This window comes from Oryzias melastigma, linkage group LG12 (assembly GCF_002922805.2).
Source record: "Oryzias melastigma strain HK-1 linkage group LG12, ASM292280v2, whole genome shotgun sequence".
NCBI classification, from domain to species: domain Eukaryota; kingdom Metazoa; phylum Chordata; class Actinopteri; order Beloniformes; family Adrianichthyidae; genus Oryzias; species Oryzias melastigma.
Window position 1 is genome coordinate 12,243,408 of NC_050523.1, and position 17,995 is coordinate 12,261,402.

A 17,995-nucleotide genomic window follows, 5' to 3' on the forward strand; every position below is an offset into this window, starting at 1 on the left:
GTTTTCATTTTAGGAAAGTATTATGACTGATGAGCATTTCCTGACTGCAAGCCTCGACCTATTTGAGACAGAAGCCGACAGTGAAAGGGTGAAACAGAGCGAGGCATGACATTAAAGAGGGAGGAGGTAATGAAATAGACGAGGAGAAGACAGGCATCTTTCTGTGGACTGCGCAGATTCCTTTTAACAAAGAGTCCCAGTTTGTAAAGCAAAGATGAGACGTTCAAGGACCTCACAACGTGGGAAGCTACTGTGCGTGTGTGTCTGTTTGTAGTGGGCACATTATAAACCAAGCAGGCTCAGGAGACTTTCTTCAAAGGGCCATCATTTTACACACACAGACATATATATATACACACAGAGATGCATTCATCTGTGCCTTCGTTCAGAACACAAACACACAGTGAGGGAAACACCTTGTTTCCCTCATAAACACACATACCACAGACACAAAGCACACGTTTTCCCTCCTCCCGTCTCATGCACGTACACACCGCAGTGTTTAATCGCCTATATTTGGACTGTGGATACATCTTGCATCCCGATGCAGGCTTGTGCAACCATAGGTGGAATGCAGAAGCCTTAATTAAAGGACTTCTCCCTGTCCCCTCGACACAGGCGCACAGGTCTAACACTGGTAATTAAGTGTCCTCAAGTAGAGATCTAATGTGATCACCTAAGATGCGCTCATTAGCCAAACTGTATTCCAATGTGGATCTTGCTTGTGTAACGATGATGCTAGTATCTGGTGTGGAAATAAAGTGCTGCAAGATGAGGCCGAGGGAGATAGCAGAGTCATGATTTATGGCAGGTGAGTGGCCATGGCTTGTAAGAAGAAGCAGGTAATCAGGAGTGGTGCCTTTTTAATATAGCCTGTTTGCATTTCCTTGTTATTAATGGCAGCGGATGGTGAAAGGATGCTTAGGGATGAGGGGGGAAAAAGGCAGCGGTTGGGCAGTGTGTTTGCTGTGGTGTGCTGGAACGATGAATCATTTGGACTTAATGCAGAACTGGGAGACATTAGAAATGTTGTTATGTTAGTGTTGACACCGAGTTGGAGAAGCGAAATAGATGCAACATTACTCTTTACACCTTATGCTGAGAAGTGCAAATATACTTCACTGCTTAATTTTTAAATGTCTGTTTCATGAATCTCTGTTAGGGTTGGCATAGAATAGAGATATTACAGGTGATGGGATTTAACAAAAAGTTTTATTCACTCAAATTCAAATGGAAATTAGAGGGTAATTTTCAGTTGAATTGATGTTTAACTGGGATATTGCGAAGAGTTATCAGTACTTCCACCAGCAGCAGACAAAAGTTGGATCTCGAGCTTTATCAAATAGGAGATTGGATAGGGAAGCCAAGTTAAAGTAAGAGGAAATTCTTTGACTTCCTGTTTGAAGCTTGCTTGGAAAAAAAAACACTTGGTACTCATTACATAGGAAAGACCTTCTTCATTCATAGAAGTGTAAAACAGTCAAACATTCTGTAAATCCATGTTATTCTACTTCTATCTAAGTATCCCAGTTCATATTTATGACAGCTATTCTCTTAATTCATTTAAATCTTTTATTTTATAATTGACTTTATAGATGGAGGTGACACTTGGTCATTAAATGTTGTTTCAACAACTGTTGGACTTGTTGCTCTTATATATTCATTTTAGAAAGACTGGGATGCAGTATTGAATATTAGACCAAAATGGTGCCCAGAAAAACACGAGGAGCAAATCGTTCACTCCTGGATTGAAGCCTTTTATATATATATATATATATATATATATATATATATATGTGTGTGTGTGTGTATTAAAGCAACATTAATGGGTTAATATTTATTGATGCAAATAAATTACTCCTTGCGAAGAAACGGTCTTTCGCTTTGCCTCCGCGCGGCATGCATTAATAAAACACTTTGTCAGGCATTAAACTACTCATACCATGGTCACTTACAAAATAAGTAAATAAAGATTCAATAGGTTTTAGTACCTTAATCTTGTTACTTTTTTGTTTTAGATCGCTTTTTCACAAAAAGCAGACTACACATGATCCATGGTACGGCGTCACGGTAACACGATATATATATGTACATGCATATAAATATAAAAGGTAGAAAATTGTAAAAAATATATCTTAAAAAGTAAGGGGTGCCCAACTGATTACTGTAACTCCAAAGTCTTTAGTCTAGAGAAGCTATTTCGCCATTAACTCTTGAAGGAATAAAAGTTTGAGACACTTCCAACTTTAAATTTCCACTTGTTGCGCATACGTTTCACTATGACACACATGGTCACATTTAATATAGATGGAGAGAATATTGTTTGAAACAAGTTTTTTAAAAAGCAATATTTCTTTGATGTTCTTTATATCAAATTGGGCATACAATCAAAAAAAAAAAATGGAATGGAATTTTACAGACTGATGAGGGAAGTCAATTTGTTCATTTAATATCAGTGTCAGCAGAGCCTCCCATGAGATCATTCTCATTTATTATATACTTGTGCTCAGGGTGTAGGCCACCTGAGACCTAAAGACAACTGTCTCTGTCCCATGGTGAGGAGGGCCGGGCGGGTGTATTCGCCCTCTCTCTGTATGACAGTCTTCCGCTCTCCTACTGACAGTTCACTGCCTAGAATAGTTGCATTTCTGCAACCTTCTAAGTCTCTAATTGGACAGGACGCTGAGAAGCAGTTACAATTCCACATGGAGAGGAGCAGTAATGATGGTCTCTCAGTCAGAGGAACAGAGGGGCTTCCTCTCCTGTCTGCTGAGGTAAAAGCAGCTGCATGGCCTTTGAAATCGAAACATGATTACATAAAAAGTGTTTTAAAATCCACCTCATCAAACGTTCATTATGCATACATTTTAACAAACAAAAATAACAAATATAATTTTTACATATATATATGGAGGTACAGGTTTGTCAAACAAGCAAAAAAAATCTGTAGTTAATGGTTTTTATCTTGTAGAAGCAGTATCTCAAAGGTTAGACAAAGCATCATTGGCTTTTTTGCTTGTACATGCATTTTTCTGTGGACTATATTAAGAATGACATTGAAACAGCAACTGCATCAAGGAGAACATCATTGCACGTTTCCAAGGCAGCATCTCTGTTTTCTGCTGCATGCCCCATGGAGCATCTCCATCTGGCCAATTTTCACTAAACAGTCCACCCCCTACGCTCAACCTGTGCTTTTGGCTCCGCTCGCTTGCCGTTCAGACAGCTAGAGCTGGCTTCACCTTGAGTCTATGCGAGGCAGCTCCCACTAATCCGCCCATGTCACTGCTGTGGGAATTCCTTGTCATGGCAATGGGACACATCCTGACAGTGGCCCACCTGTGTGAACACAGGCATGTCAAGAGCACAGATATGGAGGCAAAGTGAGGGTGTAAGTGGGTTACAGCGGCCCGGGTGGAGCGTTCGCTGGAAACAGGAAGATCGGGATCTTCTCACTTTTTTTTTGTTTTCCTTGCATGTCTGTTTTGTTGTAAATTCTCTGGAGTGTAGTCATGGATCTTATCTGAGCTGCAGGCTTGTCGGAGACCTGCCAGGGAGGTGAAGAACAGTTCAAAGACGGGATGGGCGAAGGGGGGGTTGGGGAAGAAGAGGGAACCACCTCTGGTCCCAGAGCTGAAAATGGGACAGGATGGGCAGAAGTGTTCTGGAGCATGTTGGCTTGAGTGTGAAATATGTAAGCCCTGCAGTGCCAGCTGTGTTCTATTCTTAGCGCCTGCTGGTGTTCTCGCATGTGTGCGGGGCGACACTAGGCTGAGTGGGAAAGGAGGATTGGCAGGAATGGGCGGTGAAGCCCGCGCCTTCAAGTGCCTGCAATAGCTGGAAAATGAGCCAATTATCTGACTTGTACAGAAATGCATTATGACTGCATATCTGTCACTCAGCTTTATAGTGCTTTTTTTAAAGCTGTTTTTTTTAAAGCAAAATAATAATTTATGGATGCTGTAGCATCACTAATATATATATATATATCATTTGCTATTTCTCTAAATAACTATATGTACATCTGTGTTGAATTGTATATAATTTCTGACATGTTAGAGTTAGAATTTGGAGAAATATTAAGACATTTCACTCAAATCTCTCCAGTCTCCAATTAATTATCTTTATTTTTTTTTAGGTTTTGTAAAAAAATAAAAATAAAAAATCAAACCTTGATATATTACTGTAATACATGTTAAATACATTTTTTTAATGACTCCAATCATATTTTGATCTATTGTAAACGTGTTCCTAGTGGTCTTTTAATGATAATTAAACAGATTTTTGGCTAAGTACTGCACCTAGGATACAGTTTCTGCAGAGTTCCAGCAGTTCATCAGAAATTCGCCTTTAAGTTGTTAAGCGGAGTGACCCTGCCTTCTTGCCCTCTCCTATGTGGAGCGGAACAGGGAGCTTGTGGCTCATCCAGCATACTTTCCACATCACAAATACGATTCACAATGATTTAATTAAAAAAATACTGTACATATACCTTAAAGAAATACTTTTTTAGCGGGAGTTTGAATTGAAAATGACAGAAAAATAAAAATAAATAAATAACGCCTTGCAGTAAATAAAACCAAAATGGGGCAAGCATAATCTAATGGGATTTAAAGCAAACAAGTTTAAACAAGTTTGATTACTCTCCATTTGTAGTCTAATTACAACATTAAGTCACACAATGTATTAATGCTAGTTTGACACATTTTGCATAATATGTGAAAAGTAGGTCAAGCTATGCTAAACACGCTTTTGAGATGGACAACATGCAACTTACATGTGGAGAATAGCGTCTGCTTTGCTTCCGTAATTGACAGGAATAATATCAACAAAGAACAAGAAAGCAAATATACATTTTCAGTCTCATGTCCACAATAAAAGTTCAAAAACTGTTTAGTCCTTACTAAGTTTTTGCTCAGTTATGCTAATTAATTATATCAATAATACATCTATAAATAAAAAATGAATAATATTGTTCGAAGGCACTTGATTTTAGCCAAGGGGTGGGTAAACTTTTTCACTTGTGGGCCAGAAAGGATCCACAAATCTGGACAAAAACATGCTTTAATTTTGATTGAAAAATAACATATATGTACTTTAAAACTGCCCATTTTGGAATTTTCATGTCAAAAATCTTACTCTTGTTTAGATAAATGATTCAAAATATGCAGATATATTCATCCACATTGTAAAAACGGATACAACTTGATGAATCAATTATGGTTAAAACATTTTTTCAATTTAAAATCCCAAATTCAAAGCCTAATAGATGCTGCCAAAACAAAGGTTATTAACTAAACTAATCAAAACACTGACCAAAAAATTAGTTAGCAACTTAAACAGTTGTTAGTTATACCCCTGCCTGCATTGCTACACATCTCAAGCCCAATTCCTGCAGCCTGTTGCATTATTTGCAGCAGAATTCAAGAAACATTCGCATTTGAAATGTTGAAGTTGGGTGACTCTGTGCCACCACAGGGGAGGAGCACATGGCTCATTGTCTTGAGGAGATCAGGTTGCAGTCTCTCCACCTGGCTGCAGGCATTTGACAAAGAGAATTTCTCCAAAGGAGATATTGCCCTCCTTGTAGCGGGGCAAATATTTTCTACAAGCCAGACAGCTTTGCCACTATCACGTCTGGCTGGAATTCAACTGCAGTTAGTGCACACTTTGGGTTAAAGAATGTCTTGTAGCTCTGAAGAAGAAGAAAAAGAAAATCCAGTGAAAAAGAAAGCATAAATATTGTCCGAGGCTCTGCCGTAGAAGTCTAATTATCATCCCTCCATCTTCCATTGGGAGATTATCTGCGACCAATCAGACGGATACTTGAAGAGAACAAACACATTATGCTCAGACTGTTGATTCCCAGCCGTTTGTGCTGCATTGATTCTCATTGCTTGGCCAAGCAGCTCTTTCTCTCATTCTGAATTAGGCAGATGCTCATGATTTTTCAGATGCTAATGAAAATTTGTACAGCTCATTTTCAGTCCTGGCTTGCTTCGCTGAATAAATGGACACTGCAGCAGAGGAGAGAGGCACAAAGGATTCCATCACCTTTTTTACCTGCCTGCCTGCCTGAGCCTGGGGCTGTGGGGTTAAAGGAGCAGACACACAAAAAGACGTAAACATACCTGCACAAATGCATACCACTGGGGAGCTTTAGCTGGATTACATTAAATGATGTGCGAGTTTACATGCATTTTATGGTGCTTGCGCTTTTCAAGCTCTGATTGGTCGCCACTCCTTCTCTGTGAGCAACAGATACAGGACAGAGCTTGCAAGTCAAGACCTGTTGTTGTGTGACCCACAGCAAAAGTTTAAACCCCCTCCCTCCACATAGTCACACATACAATGTAGCATTTTTTCCCTCTCATATTTAAAACATATTATCAAACGAGTACATTTACTCACCGGCTTGTGCTGTCATTCTACTTGAAAAAGCATCCCTGTAGAACAATTTAGTCCAGAAAATTACAAACCAAACGAGGTCTTTTTTCAAACAGCTTATGCTCCATTTTCCTCCGTTTCAAGAACAATCAGGCCAATAACTACTTGTGGCCATTACTGATGCTGCCATGCAGTGCTAACTGTTCAATTACTGCTCAGAAATTTTTATTTTTAGCTAAATATGACTTTTTACTGCTTTGCAGGGACTAATCTTTACAAATCTTAACTCACAAGCTGCACAAACACATCCAAGTTCACCCAGCTTCTCCTCAATAACCCAATTCATTTTAACTCTACTTGATGTAAAGCCCCACTTTTGATCTGCTGTAAAAGTGGTCTCAGTTAAGATTATGTCGTCAAATGAAAAACCTATCTTTCTTTGCAGAGCGGCAGGAGTTTATCAGAAATTTGCCTCTGAGTTGTGATTGGGATGGAGTAAGTCCACCCCTATTTCCTATCATCCATCTGTAACAATCCAATCATCAAAGTATAATAGTGTTACATAGAATAAAAGTATATAAAAAATTATACAAAAATGGTGAGCATTATTGGAGCTGTAAAGTTTTGAACCACAATTCGGACATACATGGATCTAGTCGTCTACAAGTGGATGCATTAGAATGAGCGGAGCGGGGAGCTTGTGACCCGTCTATAGTAGCATTTATGTCACAAGTACAGGCTTTTTCCAACTGCGTTTTTTCATCTTCTCCTGATTCACAATGACTTGAAAAAATAAATATGCAAAAATGCTATTTTAAGCATAATTTTAAAGAAAGTTTCCACAAGACCATGTTAAAAACACAAAAGGTGTTATTTTAAATATTGCTTTTGTTATATTTGCAATTTGTAAAAAAACATGTATTGATAATTTCTTAGTTTTTTTGTTAATAATTAGATTGAAAAAATAAGGTCCATAGCTCCACCTTTGCCAAAAACATGATTTTCATTAGAGTGGGTCTTTAACCCAAGTTCATCTTTGTTACAAACGAAGAAGGCTCAGTCAAGAAAAGTCCTGATAGGTGAACAAAAACACACAATTACTGTGAAAACCGTATAGATTTATTGATGTACAGTGAGGACCGTAGAAGTACATGAGACGTTATTTTCTCTGTATCCCGGGAGACGGAAATATCCAAACTTGAATATGTTTCTGAATTCCTACGGATGTTATATGTTGCCTAGCAACTGTTTTTACCTCTGCCTTGTTTTTCTTCTTTGTGTTTCTGTCGATTTTTTTCTTTTTTTCTTTTTTCATAGTTTGTATCTTACACTTTGTCAAGTCACACCACAATAGAAATAAAACCAAAAAGATAGCAGGACCTGGTTTATTTATTTATTTATTTTCCTGTAAATAATTTATTGGAAGCAGGACAACTGGCTGTGCCCTTAACACCACAGAAGCATCCTGATGCAGCACCTTTTCTTGTGTTGTTTTATTTGCCACTGCACACAGAGTCTCACCCTTCTTCTTCTTCTTTTTTTTTTTTTTGGTCGCTCCCCGGTGTTCCTCCTGTCTATTTCTCCTTGTTGTGTCAGGTGAGAAGTTGAGGCGTGATTGGCAGGTCTATCCGTCACTCAGCCCTCGGGACTCTCGCTGCTCTAATTAGGTCGCTTGGCTTGCTCACCTCCCAGGGCTGGATGCTGCGGCAGAAACACAGATCAAATGACGGTCTCTCTTGTTTTGTTGGGGCTTGTAAAGGTGGTGGCAGGAGGCGGAGGAGAGGCATCTGTTTAGTGTCTGAGAGCCTCCCTCGCTACACCTGTTTTGGCGCTTTTTTTTGTGTCACTTTTGCTCCCTCGCAAGTGTGAAATTGCGCGCCGCTCTTCATTTGTGGCTCAAAATGCCAGAAGGGGAGTTCGACTCCTTGGGGGTTAATTTGATTTTGGGGGCTTAATTGATGATGGGGCAGTTATTGCCTTCTCTGATTTCGACCACTCAGTCCGTTAAACGGTGACTCCTTCATGCATCATTTTTGTTTTTCATGGATTTCTGTTTTTTTTATTGTTTTACTGCAGTTATTTAGTAAAGTAGGAGGAGCAGAAACTCCTGTGCACATGACCATAAAAACAGCTGTATATTTTCATGCTTTTTTGAGCTAATCAGCCATCAAAAGATGTCCTTTTGCTCTGTAGTTTGGTGTTGCTTTTTTTCCCCTCTCCCTCCTGTCTCTTTCACAATGGAATGAACAAAGTGTTATGGCAGTTGAGTGCTTTAATGTGAACTCCCTCTGATATAGCAGAGGGAGCAGCAAACGGTGAGGAGATAAACTCACAACTAGACAATTAGAACAGGAACAGCGGTGGAACAGTAAACAAACGGCAGAGCAGAAGAAAATCTAATCTAAAAATGAAAAAAATAAAATCTCATATTTGATATTAGGAACAAATTCCTCAACTTCAAAACAAATATCGTTGGAAATCCACCTTAAAAGTCACACTTTTCTGCAGGTCTGAGGGAAACAAAGACAACACGCCTTATCTAAAGGCTCGCAGGCATCTCGAACAAACTGAATACGCCCCAAATATTGGCAGCCTCCCAAGTCTCTAAACAGATTTTGACGTTTTATGAGAAAGTAGTGGCACTCCGACGGAGTCGATGTTTTGCATGTGCCAGAGAAGGTGAAACTGCTGATACAAGCTGTCTTTCAATAGCTTAAAGTGCCTTCTTTGTCAGACTGTGAGGCTCTTATGCTCTTTGTGAGATATCTTAAGAACCGGCGCGTCTCTTAGACAAGCATTCTCATAGGCTTTCTGTGCGCTGTGATACTGCATTAGCCACACACACTTCAATGGAATCTGAAATGATCACATCAGCTGGATGTCCTGATTTAAAAGTGGCTTTAGGAAAGCTCATGTGATCGTATATAGCCAGAGTAAATCATATTTTGTTGGGTTTTTATGCATTCATATTTTTATTTTTTGTGTTTTCTTTTACAGAAACACTACATTAACAAGAGGAATTTTCACACATATATAAAAAAATAGAAAACAAAAAGGAGTTTCAGACTGCTGAAAAGGTTCAAACGGATTCATATCAACCCTTGACTTATGTTTAGTAATGAAAGTTGCATTATGAGGCATGTTTGAGGGAAATAAACTTTTGAACTCTGATTCAATTTGAGTTCTCCTTAAGTCTTACGAATCCTTTTTTGAGCAATGTCTGCTAGAAATGACAGTTCTGACTTCTATATTTCCCCATTAATACCACATGCATTCAGGTTGACCTTTGACTTAGATGCAGATGTTGTTTTCCAAGATGAATCTATAACTCAATGCTTCAAGATTCAGTATAAAAAACCTAAAAGAAGCAAATAATTAAATGACTATTTTCTAATTTAAGAGGCTTTAACTCAATACTTTACACAACATGCAACACTTAATCCCAGTTTATTTATGAGAATAATGATTTAAACATTTTTTAAAAAGCACAAGTCGGTTATAAAAGCCAAAAAGAGAGCATGAAATACTCCTGGGTGCATTCAATAGGCATCCGTGACAGCAAGTGAGTGCCGAGAGATGAGAGGGAGAGTGAAGACGAGATAGATAATAGAGGTGAGGATGGGGTCAAAGCCTCGGCCCGTCTTGGCAATTGAAGGAAAAGCTCTTGTTTTCGTTTCAGCACTCAATCAGAGATTGAACCAGCGAACCAACGGAACACGGGGTCCTGGACGAATGCGGGCTTTATTCACAGTGAAACAAAATCCAGCAGCTTTTCTCTTGATGTCTTCGCCTTTTTTTTTTACCCTCTTGAAGTTTTTTTTCTTGTAGTTTCTTTTCTGGACGACAAAGAATTTTCCACTTTTGTGCATCACTTACAAAAAAATGTAAAGACTCGCTCCAATTATCTTTTAATCTATTTTATCTTCTTATGGGGTCAAGATGACCCGACCCTTATGTGTGATTCCTCCCATGACAAAGGTGGTCAGGACACACGTGAAGATAAAAAATCTGTTTAAAAAAAGTTAAATTCATTGTCTTGTAGGGTCCAGATGACCCTACTTTAATTGTAAACATGCCAAGGATAGCACAAGGGTAACAAGCGTTAGCAGTGATTTTTTTAGTTATGATTATGTTGTTTTAGCCTTAAATTAAAACAAAAAAACACGTCATTTTCTAGGGCATAGTTTCTACAGAGCAGCAGTAGCTCTTTCGAAATGTGAGTTGTGCAACCCCGCCCCCTTTCCCTCCCCACTGGTAAGTGCTCAGAACAGTAAACCCCTGGTTTACAGTGTAAACCAGGGGTGTCAAACTCAATCACACAGGGAGCCATTAACCAAAACACACCTAAGGTAACGGGCTAAACAGGATAAACATTTTTTGAACACACTAAAACTACATTTTAAAAATGCTTAAAAAGTAACTTTTCAACATAACTAGGAACAAAAATAGGCAGGAATATTATTCCAGAATAAATCAACTTAAACTTTAAATAACTTTCAGTATTTTACTTTCCATGAAAATATATTTTGTCAAAATTATACAAGTTAGAAATAACATCGGGCCATTAATAACAATAAAATAAAATGATCTAAACCTGGTGGACGGGATCCGGCCCCTGGGCCTTGACTTAACGCGTGCTGTAAAAAGTGAAACGTTGCATCAATTAACAAAAAATATTAGCTTTTATCAAATACAATTTTTAAGAGGAGTACTCAAAATGTAAATTTGATGTAAACAAATAATTTTAAATTCAATAAAATAGCAGAACTTTGTTAATTTATCTAATGTTTCACGTTTTACAGCATATTTTCTAAGCTCTTTTTCAAACTGATTTTTTTCATCTGCCTGATTAAAAATGATTTGAATAAAAACGTACTAAAAAATGCAATCTTGAGCTTCATTTTCTTTTATATAAGTCCTTCATAATCAGAAATAGCCACAAGAACATGCTAAGAACATAATTTTTATTGGAGTGGGTCTCCAAATTGTCCAGATTTTTGTATTTATAAATGACTTATTTCATAATATACCCTTATACAAACTATTCTCCAATTGCTCAGTTTAACTTTTTAAAACCTGGGGAGTTGTTGGTGACGCTTAAACACAAAATCTTTTACATACTGTAAATTTTCCACCATTAACGCCGCTTTTCTCCTTCAGAATCTACTGGAATTATGTTGATTGTGTTAATGGTGGAAAAGTTACAGTAAATCAAAGAACACTATTAAAGAGTTAACCACCAGAAAACTTGGATTTCCTTAACAAAAATAGAGGAATTAAAAAGGGTTCTCTCTAACTGTGCCTTTTCTCCCAGATTCAGTTTTAATATCTGTTGATTTCTCATTCCTTACAGGTTTTTTCTTAGGTGTTGCAGGTGTTATATATTTGTTTGTTAGCACTTTAGTTAATGGTTTCAAAAGTGTGATTGTGTCATCATCCGCGCTTGCTCCAAAAACACTGACATCCAGTTGACAGACAGGCAGGTTGTGAGATGTAAGTGGACATCAGCAGGAATTTATATCTGCCCTTTGATGCTTGCCACTCTTCTCCAGCGCTTCTGGTGTGCAGCACGCAGCTGCTCTGCGTGATGTTGGCATGCATCAGTGTTAGTGTGCGCAGGCATGTGTTGGGATCTGCCTGCGAGCATGTTGCTGCAGTTTCCTGCAACTGTGCCACAGCTAATCCGCCCCCCCTCAAAGGAGTAGTGCCTTTCCACATGTGAGATAAATGCCCCAACACCTGTGTTTGCGCAGCATCTCCCCGCTAATTTAAAACACAAATAACGCCAGAAACGGCACGACTTTTAAGCTCTTTATTACTAAATAGATGCTGCTCCTGTCGGTGCTCAGTGGCAGGAGGAAAGGGCAAAGTGTTTGTGTGGAGCTTCTTGCGATCAGAGCGAAAATACCAACCACAGGCTTTAGTTTAGAAGAACGCTTCTCTCCAGCTTGTTGTTTCTTTGAAAGAAAAAAAAAAGCAGTTTCCAAGCTGAGCATTTTTCTGTCTTAAACATGTCTGGAGGGGCCTATTTATCATTCAGTTCACGAGAGACAGAGCATGTTTTACTTCATAACACTACTGGAAGCCTTCACTGTGAATATATTTTCTGACATCTTGCTTCTCCTCTTCGTCGCTCCATATTCAGCAGCGGCAGACAGCTGTGCCAAACACTGAAGGAACTTTTGACATTGACTGGGAGTGACGAGGCAGTGCAAGCAGATGTCTTCCTCTTTGCTTTGGGACAAACAGCATCCTTGACCTTGTCGCGGCTAATTTTAGGGCTTGGCTTATCACAGCGCCAATGTTTATATCTTCCATTACACACGCTGTCATTACGGGAGGGACATGCTTGTAATTATGGGTGCATTCTGCAGTTTGGATGCTCGTGGGTGTCGTCTGCATACCTCAGTGTGCGCTCACTTTTATCCATGCTGTGAAGTCTTGGGAAAATGTGGATCTGTTGATTAGAACATAAGCGACGCAGATCCACTCCTACATGTGTCTTTTTTGAGGTAATCTCTCAAAAACAAGCTAAGAATTTACACTAGGCCTGCCACAAACGATTATTTTAATAGTCAACTAATCACTGATTATTTTTTCTGATTAGTCAACTAATCGGGTCGGATGCAAAAGTGGATGTAAAGCACACATCTAAAGTAAACCATCATTAGCTTTAAACTAACTAAAAATAAAGACTATGAAGATGATAGTTTATTAAACTAGAAAGTAGTCGCTACAGCTTTTTTAATTGCTAAAGGGATTTATTGAAAATGCTAAAGCTATTTGCAAAATGTTAAATTTGCTAACAGACTGGAAATTTTGTTAAAGAACTATGAAAGAGCGCTGAAGTTGACCTACATTTCTTAACGTTTTGTAGTAAACTAATACATGCCAATTTCGCAAAAATATTTAGTGTGTGGCTTAAATATGAGCTAAACTCCAAGTTAGCCCAAAAACCTTAGTAGATGTCAAATTAGCAAAAAAAACTTGTTTGTTGCTAAAAAACTAGCTAAACTCCAAGATAGCCTGAAATTCCTCAGTGAACTAAATTAGTCAAAGACATTAGCCTGTTGCTAGAATAGAAGCTAAACTCTAAATTAGTCTATAAAAACCTCAGTAGATAACACATTAACCCAAAATGTTAGCATGTTGCTAAAATATTAGCTAAACTCCAAAATAGCCTAAACAACCTCAATAGATGTCAAATTAGCCAAAAAAGGTAACTTGTTGCTTAAATGCTAGCTAAACTCCAAAGTAACCTAAAAGTCCTCAGTAAACTAAATTATCCAAAAACATTAGCCTGTTGCTAAAATAGACGCTAAACTCTAAATTAGTCTGAAAAACCCTAGTAGATAATAAATTAGCCAAAAACGTTAGTAGGTTGTTAAAATATTAGTTAAACTCCATATTAGCATAAACAAAAATCCACAGAAGATGCCAAATTAGCCATAAAAAAAATAAAAAAAATAAAACCTAAAACATTGTAATACTGGCTAAACTCCAAAATACCCTAAAAAAACCTCAGTAGATGTCAAATTATCCAAAAAAGGTAACTTGTTGCTTAAATGCTAGCTAAACTCCAAAATGACCTAAAAGTCCTCAGTTAACTAAATTAGTCAAAAATATTAGCCTGTTGCTAAAATAGAAGCTAATCTCTAAATTAGTCTAAAAAACCCCAGTAGATAATAAATTAGCCAAAAACGTTAGCAGGTTCCTAAAATATTAGTGAAACTCCATATTAGGATAAAAAAACCCCAGTAGATGCCAAATTAGCCAAAAAACTAGAACATAGCTTAAATACTAGCTAAACTCCAAAATAGCCTCAAAGTCCTCAGTAAACTAAATTAGTCATAAACGTTAGCCTGTTGCTTAAATAGAAGCTAAACTCTAAATTAGCCTAAAAATAGTATAAAGTAACAACTAATCGATTATTAAATTAGTCGTCGGCTATATTAATAGTTAATTAGTCATCAATAATTCGACTAATCGTGTCAGCCCTTATTTAAACACCTTTTTTTTCTTCTTTCTTACCTGTCTCTGTGTTAAAATGGGTCAGTGTTCCCAGTCTTGGACAGCTCAGTGTGCCCAACGCGACCCTCACAGCTGGCTAAACACAGCGCCGAAGAGGAGGAGGAGGAGGAGGGCAGTGCAGCATGCTGATCCCCCCAACCTCCTCTTCTTTCTCCTCCTCCTCCTCCTGCCAAATCTCCTTCCTGCTCAACAATGCCATTGTGCACCCGGCTCATCTATGCACGAATGCAAATGCAAAGAGGCAAATAAACACAATTAGAAAAGTTTCCAAAGCAGAGATATCTATTCTCCAATGAAGCATCTTCATCTAAACATTTTTTAGTGATATCCATCCAAGCACCTTTTCCCTCACTCGCTCCTGTTGCACTTCATTCATGCATTCCTTCCTTTAATGTCTCGCTGTCACTCTTTAGCAGATTCCTCACAGGGAGACATTAAACAATCATGGCCGGCGCTGAACAGGAAGAGGACCAAAATATAGCGCCGCCATTGATTAAATCAGCATTGTCCGACAGACTCTTTCATGTGAAACACAATATGTACGCGCCTTGTGAAAGCCATACTTCACACCGCAATCTCATAATAGATTAATGCACAGCGGCTGTTTCATTTAACCTCCTCTGCCTGCGACGTGTAAAAGTGATCATTGCAGTTGTTGCACTTTATCAGGTGAACATCTGCTAAACTGCGAGTTTCACATTCATTTTAAATTCTAATGTCTACTGACATTTTTACATTGCAAATATGGATTTTTTTCCCTTGTAATCTCATAAAAATGATTAAGTTCATTTGTTTTTCCTCTCCATTACTGTTTGAGAATAGATTTAACAGCTAATGAAATATGCATCACACTGCAAGAGTATGTTTGTGGCTTTTTCTGATTTAGCTGTTTTCTTCTGCTTCCTTCCCCACTGTTGCCCACTCGCATCGGCACATTTTGTGGTGACAATTGCAAAACGTCCTTAAGCCTTCTATGAAGACGCCACCGCTGCCCCCACCAGCCCCTCCCTGAAGTGGGGCCCCCTTTAGCTGCCATGTCGCAGAGCACCTAAAAGAGGCCCCACTTGGGTGTGTGGAAGACCAGCTGTGTCCAGTTCTAGCACAAATAATAATAGCTTTTTCTGAGAGTTTTCTGCTCATTTGAATGTTTAAGCAAGTTATTAACAGCATTTTTCTCTGCAGCTACAATCTTTTTTTTTTGGAGCACTCTGGACAAGTTTCCATGTTTTTAAAAAAACTCACTTATTTTTCTTAAAGCATGCACTTTTTTTTTTTTTTCTTTTGTGTATGCGTGTGTTAGCTTTTCTCCTCAGGCTCACTTGGGGGATTTTCTGTTCATTGCAGTAACACAAACACACAACAGTGATCACCCTGTTCTGCACAGACTTTACACTTGTCTGACAACATCATATAATCATTCCCCTTTTTGCCTTGTTTATTGGTTAAAAATTCACCGCCTCCATACATTAACCATCACGTCTCCCTTGCAGGCGGAGTTGACTGGCATTAAATGGCGCTGCTACAGCTTCCGCAGTGGGGGAGAGTTCGGGCCTTTGATCTCGGCCCCGGCCCAGGACGACCCGGTCCTGCGCAGCTTCATGCGCTGCGTGCACGCCAACCTGCTGTGCGTGTGGCGGCGCAAAATCAAGCCCGACGCCAAGGAGTTGTGGATCTTCTGGTGGGGAGAGGAGCCCAACCTCTCCGATGTCATTCATCATGAGCTGGAAGGTAAGCGAGATTAAGGATTATGTTCGCCTCTCCCCTTTATCCATCGGAATCTTTGTCTTTTTTATCCCGTTGATCTTTGCCTCCACCTCCATTGTGCTTTTGAACTTTGCTTCAGAGGCTTGCGCATACTTCATGATTTTAATGGCATTTCCATATTATGATTTAGTAGATTATAATAGAACTATTACATGGCACAGAGCCATAGAGGATTTTCGTGAGAAAAACATTCAGAAACATGTATTAAATATAATCTGCAAGTGCCAAACGGATTTGAGATTTCGCAGAGTTCGTTTTATGTGGCAAACATGCATCAGAGTTCAATATTCATCTGAAATATGTTTGTTTTGCATCTTGAGCATTTGTACGCCTTTTCAGGAGTTATGATGAAGCACAGAGAAATCAAGTCAATTTTTCTTGCTGGTACTTAGTGGCTGCGTGCACAGAAAATTACACGGGGATATCTCACTTGAGAGAGCGCCACTGTCAGCAATATTGTCCCTATTTATAGAGACATTTGCATTATCTCCCTGCGCACGTGTGTGAAGGTCCAACATATTGACTAAGCCTCAGGAAGACAGGGGAGAGGAGGAAACAGGAGAGGGATGTTAATGGGTTTGGTTTTTGCAGAACAACAGTCAGGAGGGAAATACGAAAAAATAACAACTGGTTTGAGAGTTTCAGTCTTCAGTCACCTATTTAAGCTGCTGTGGAACGGCCTCTAAGGTGCTGCAGTAAGTGTTTGTCAAATATTCCTGGAGCCTTTTAAGCTGCTCAAATGTGGAACCGAGAGTCATATTTGCATTAAACTGGAGCGTTTGCCCTTCTTCGTCGCACTTTAGAAAATCCCCCACAGGTTCACGAGAGCCCTGGCAACAATTAGATCTAAAACGTTCATTTTTGGAGCTGAGGATGTATAACTTCACCAATTTTAAAAAGTATTGACCATAACTGTTTGAGCATTGCACCCATGTGAAGTAAACTTGATCGGATCCCTTTTTTATGGATATCGATTCCTAACTGTCGCTATTTTCAGAAACCGCGTCTTTGTTTGTGTATTTAACAGCTCGGATCGTGAAGATGTAATCAGTGAATCAATATTTATCTCTCAGTTTAGCACATGCACTGAGAAAAACACACAAAACAAGCAAATCTACTGCTCATTCATGTTTCCTTTCAGCTCTTTCAGCAACAGTATTTTTTTTTTCCTTTTTGCGTGTGTGGTCAAGAAATTGAAGTATTTGCTGTATCTGATCTTGATAGAAAACATCAAGGAAAACTGTGTTTTTGACATGATCTTGTCACAATTTTTTTTGATGATGAAGGAAATATATAGAAAATTAAGCTTTAATAAAGCTATATTCAAATCGTTGAAAATCTGATGAAAATATCTTATTTTGACTAAAAACTGTATAATCATAATTAAAAGACAGATGGGAACTTTTTAACAATAGACAAAGATGATTGGAGTGAGTCTTTAAGATATAAGATTTAAAATATATCATCAGTATGGCAAGAACATTTTAAAAAAAGATACCAAAGCAAGAACGATTATTCTGACGAACAGAATGACTCATTAATAACTGTTTATTTTTCAATAGAAGTTTATAGGATTTTGGCTTTCTGGGACCAGCTGGTACTTCCTGTTTTGAATGAGAGGGGGGAGGGGCTAATCAGTCCAGTTCTCTCTATATACTGTCTATGGTCCAGAGGAATTTACACATCGCCCAATCAGAGGTACTGCTGGCCAGCGATCCAGTTACCACTGACCTGTGGCAGCCCAGCTGTCGCCTGATTTTGTTGCCTGATTTCATCCCCTGATTTCGTCGCCTGATTTCATCCCCTGATTTTG

General features: G+C 38.7%; 1 protein-coding gene across 4 annotated transcripts in view; it reads left to right on the plus strand.

The window, feature by feature from the left end:
• LOC112163194 (mediator complex subunit 13L) overlaps positions 1-17,995 on the plus strand; it is an 83,842-nt gene that overhangs the window by 4,487 nt on the left and 61,360 nt on the right. For all 4 annotated transcript variants that reach the window (XM_036214443.1, XM_036214444.1, XM_024299448.2 and 1 more), the window contains exon 2: positions 15,909-16,146. In XM_036214443.1, coding sequence (XP_036070336.1) covers positions 15,909-16,146 — 238 coding nt within the window. The remainder of the gene's footprint in view (positions 1-15,908; positions 16,147-17,995) is intronic.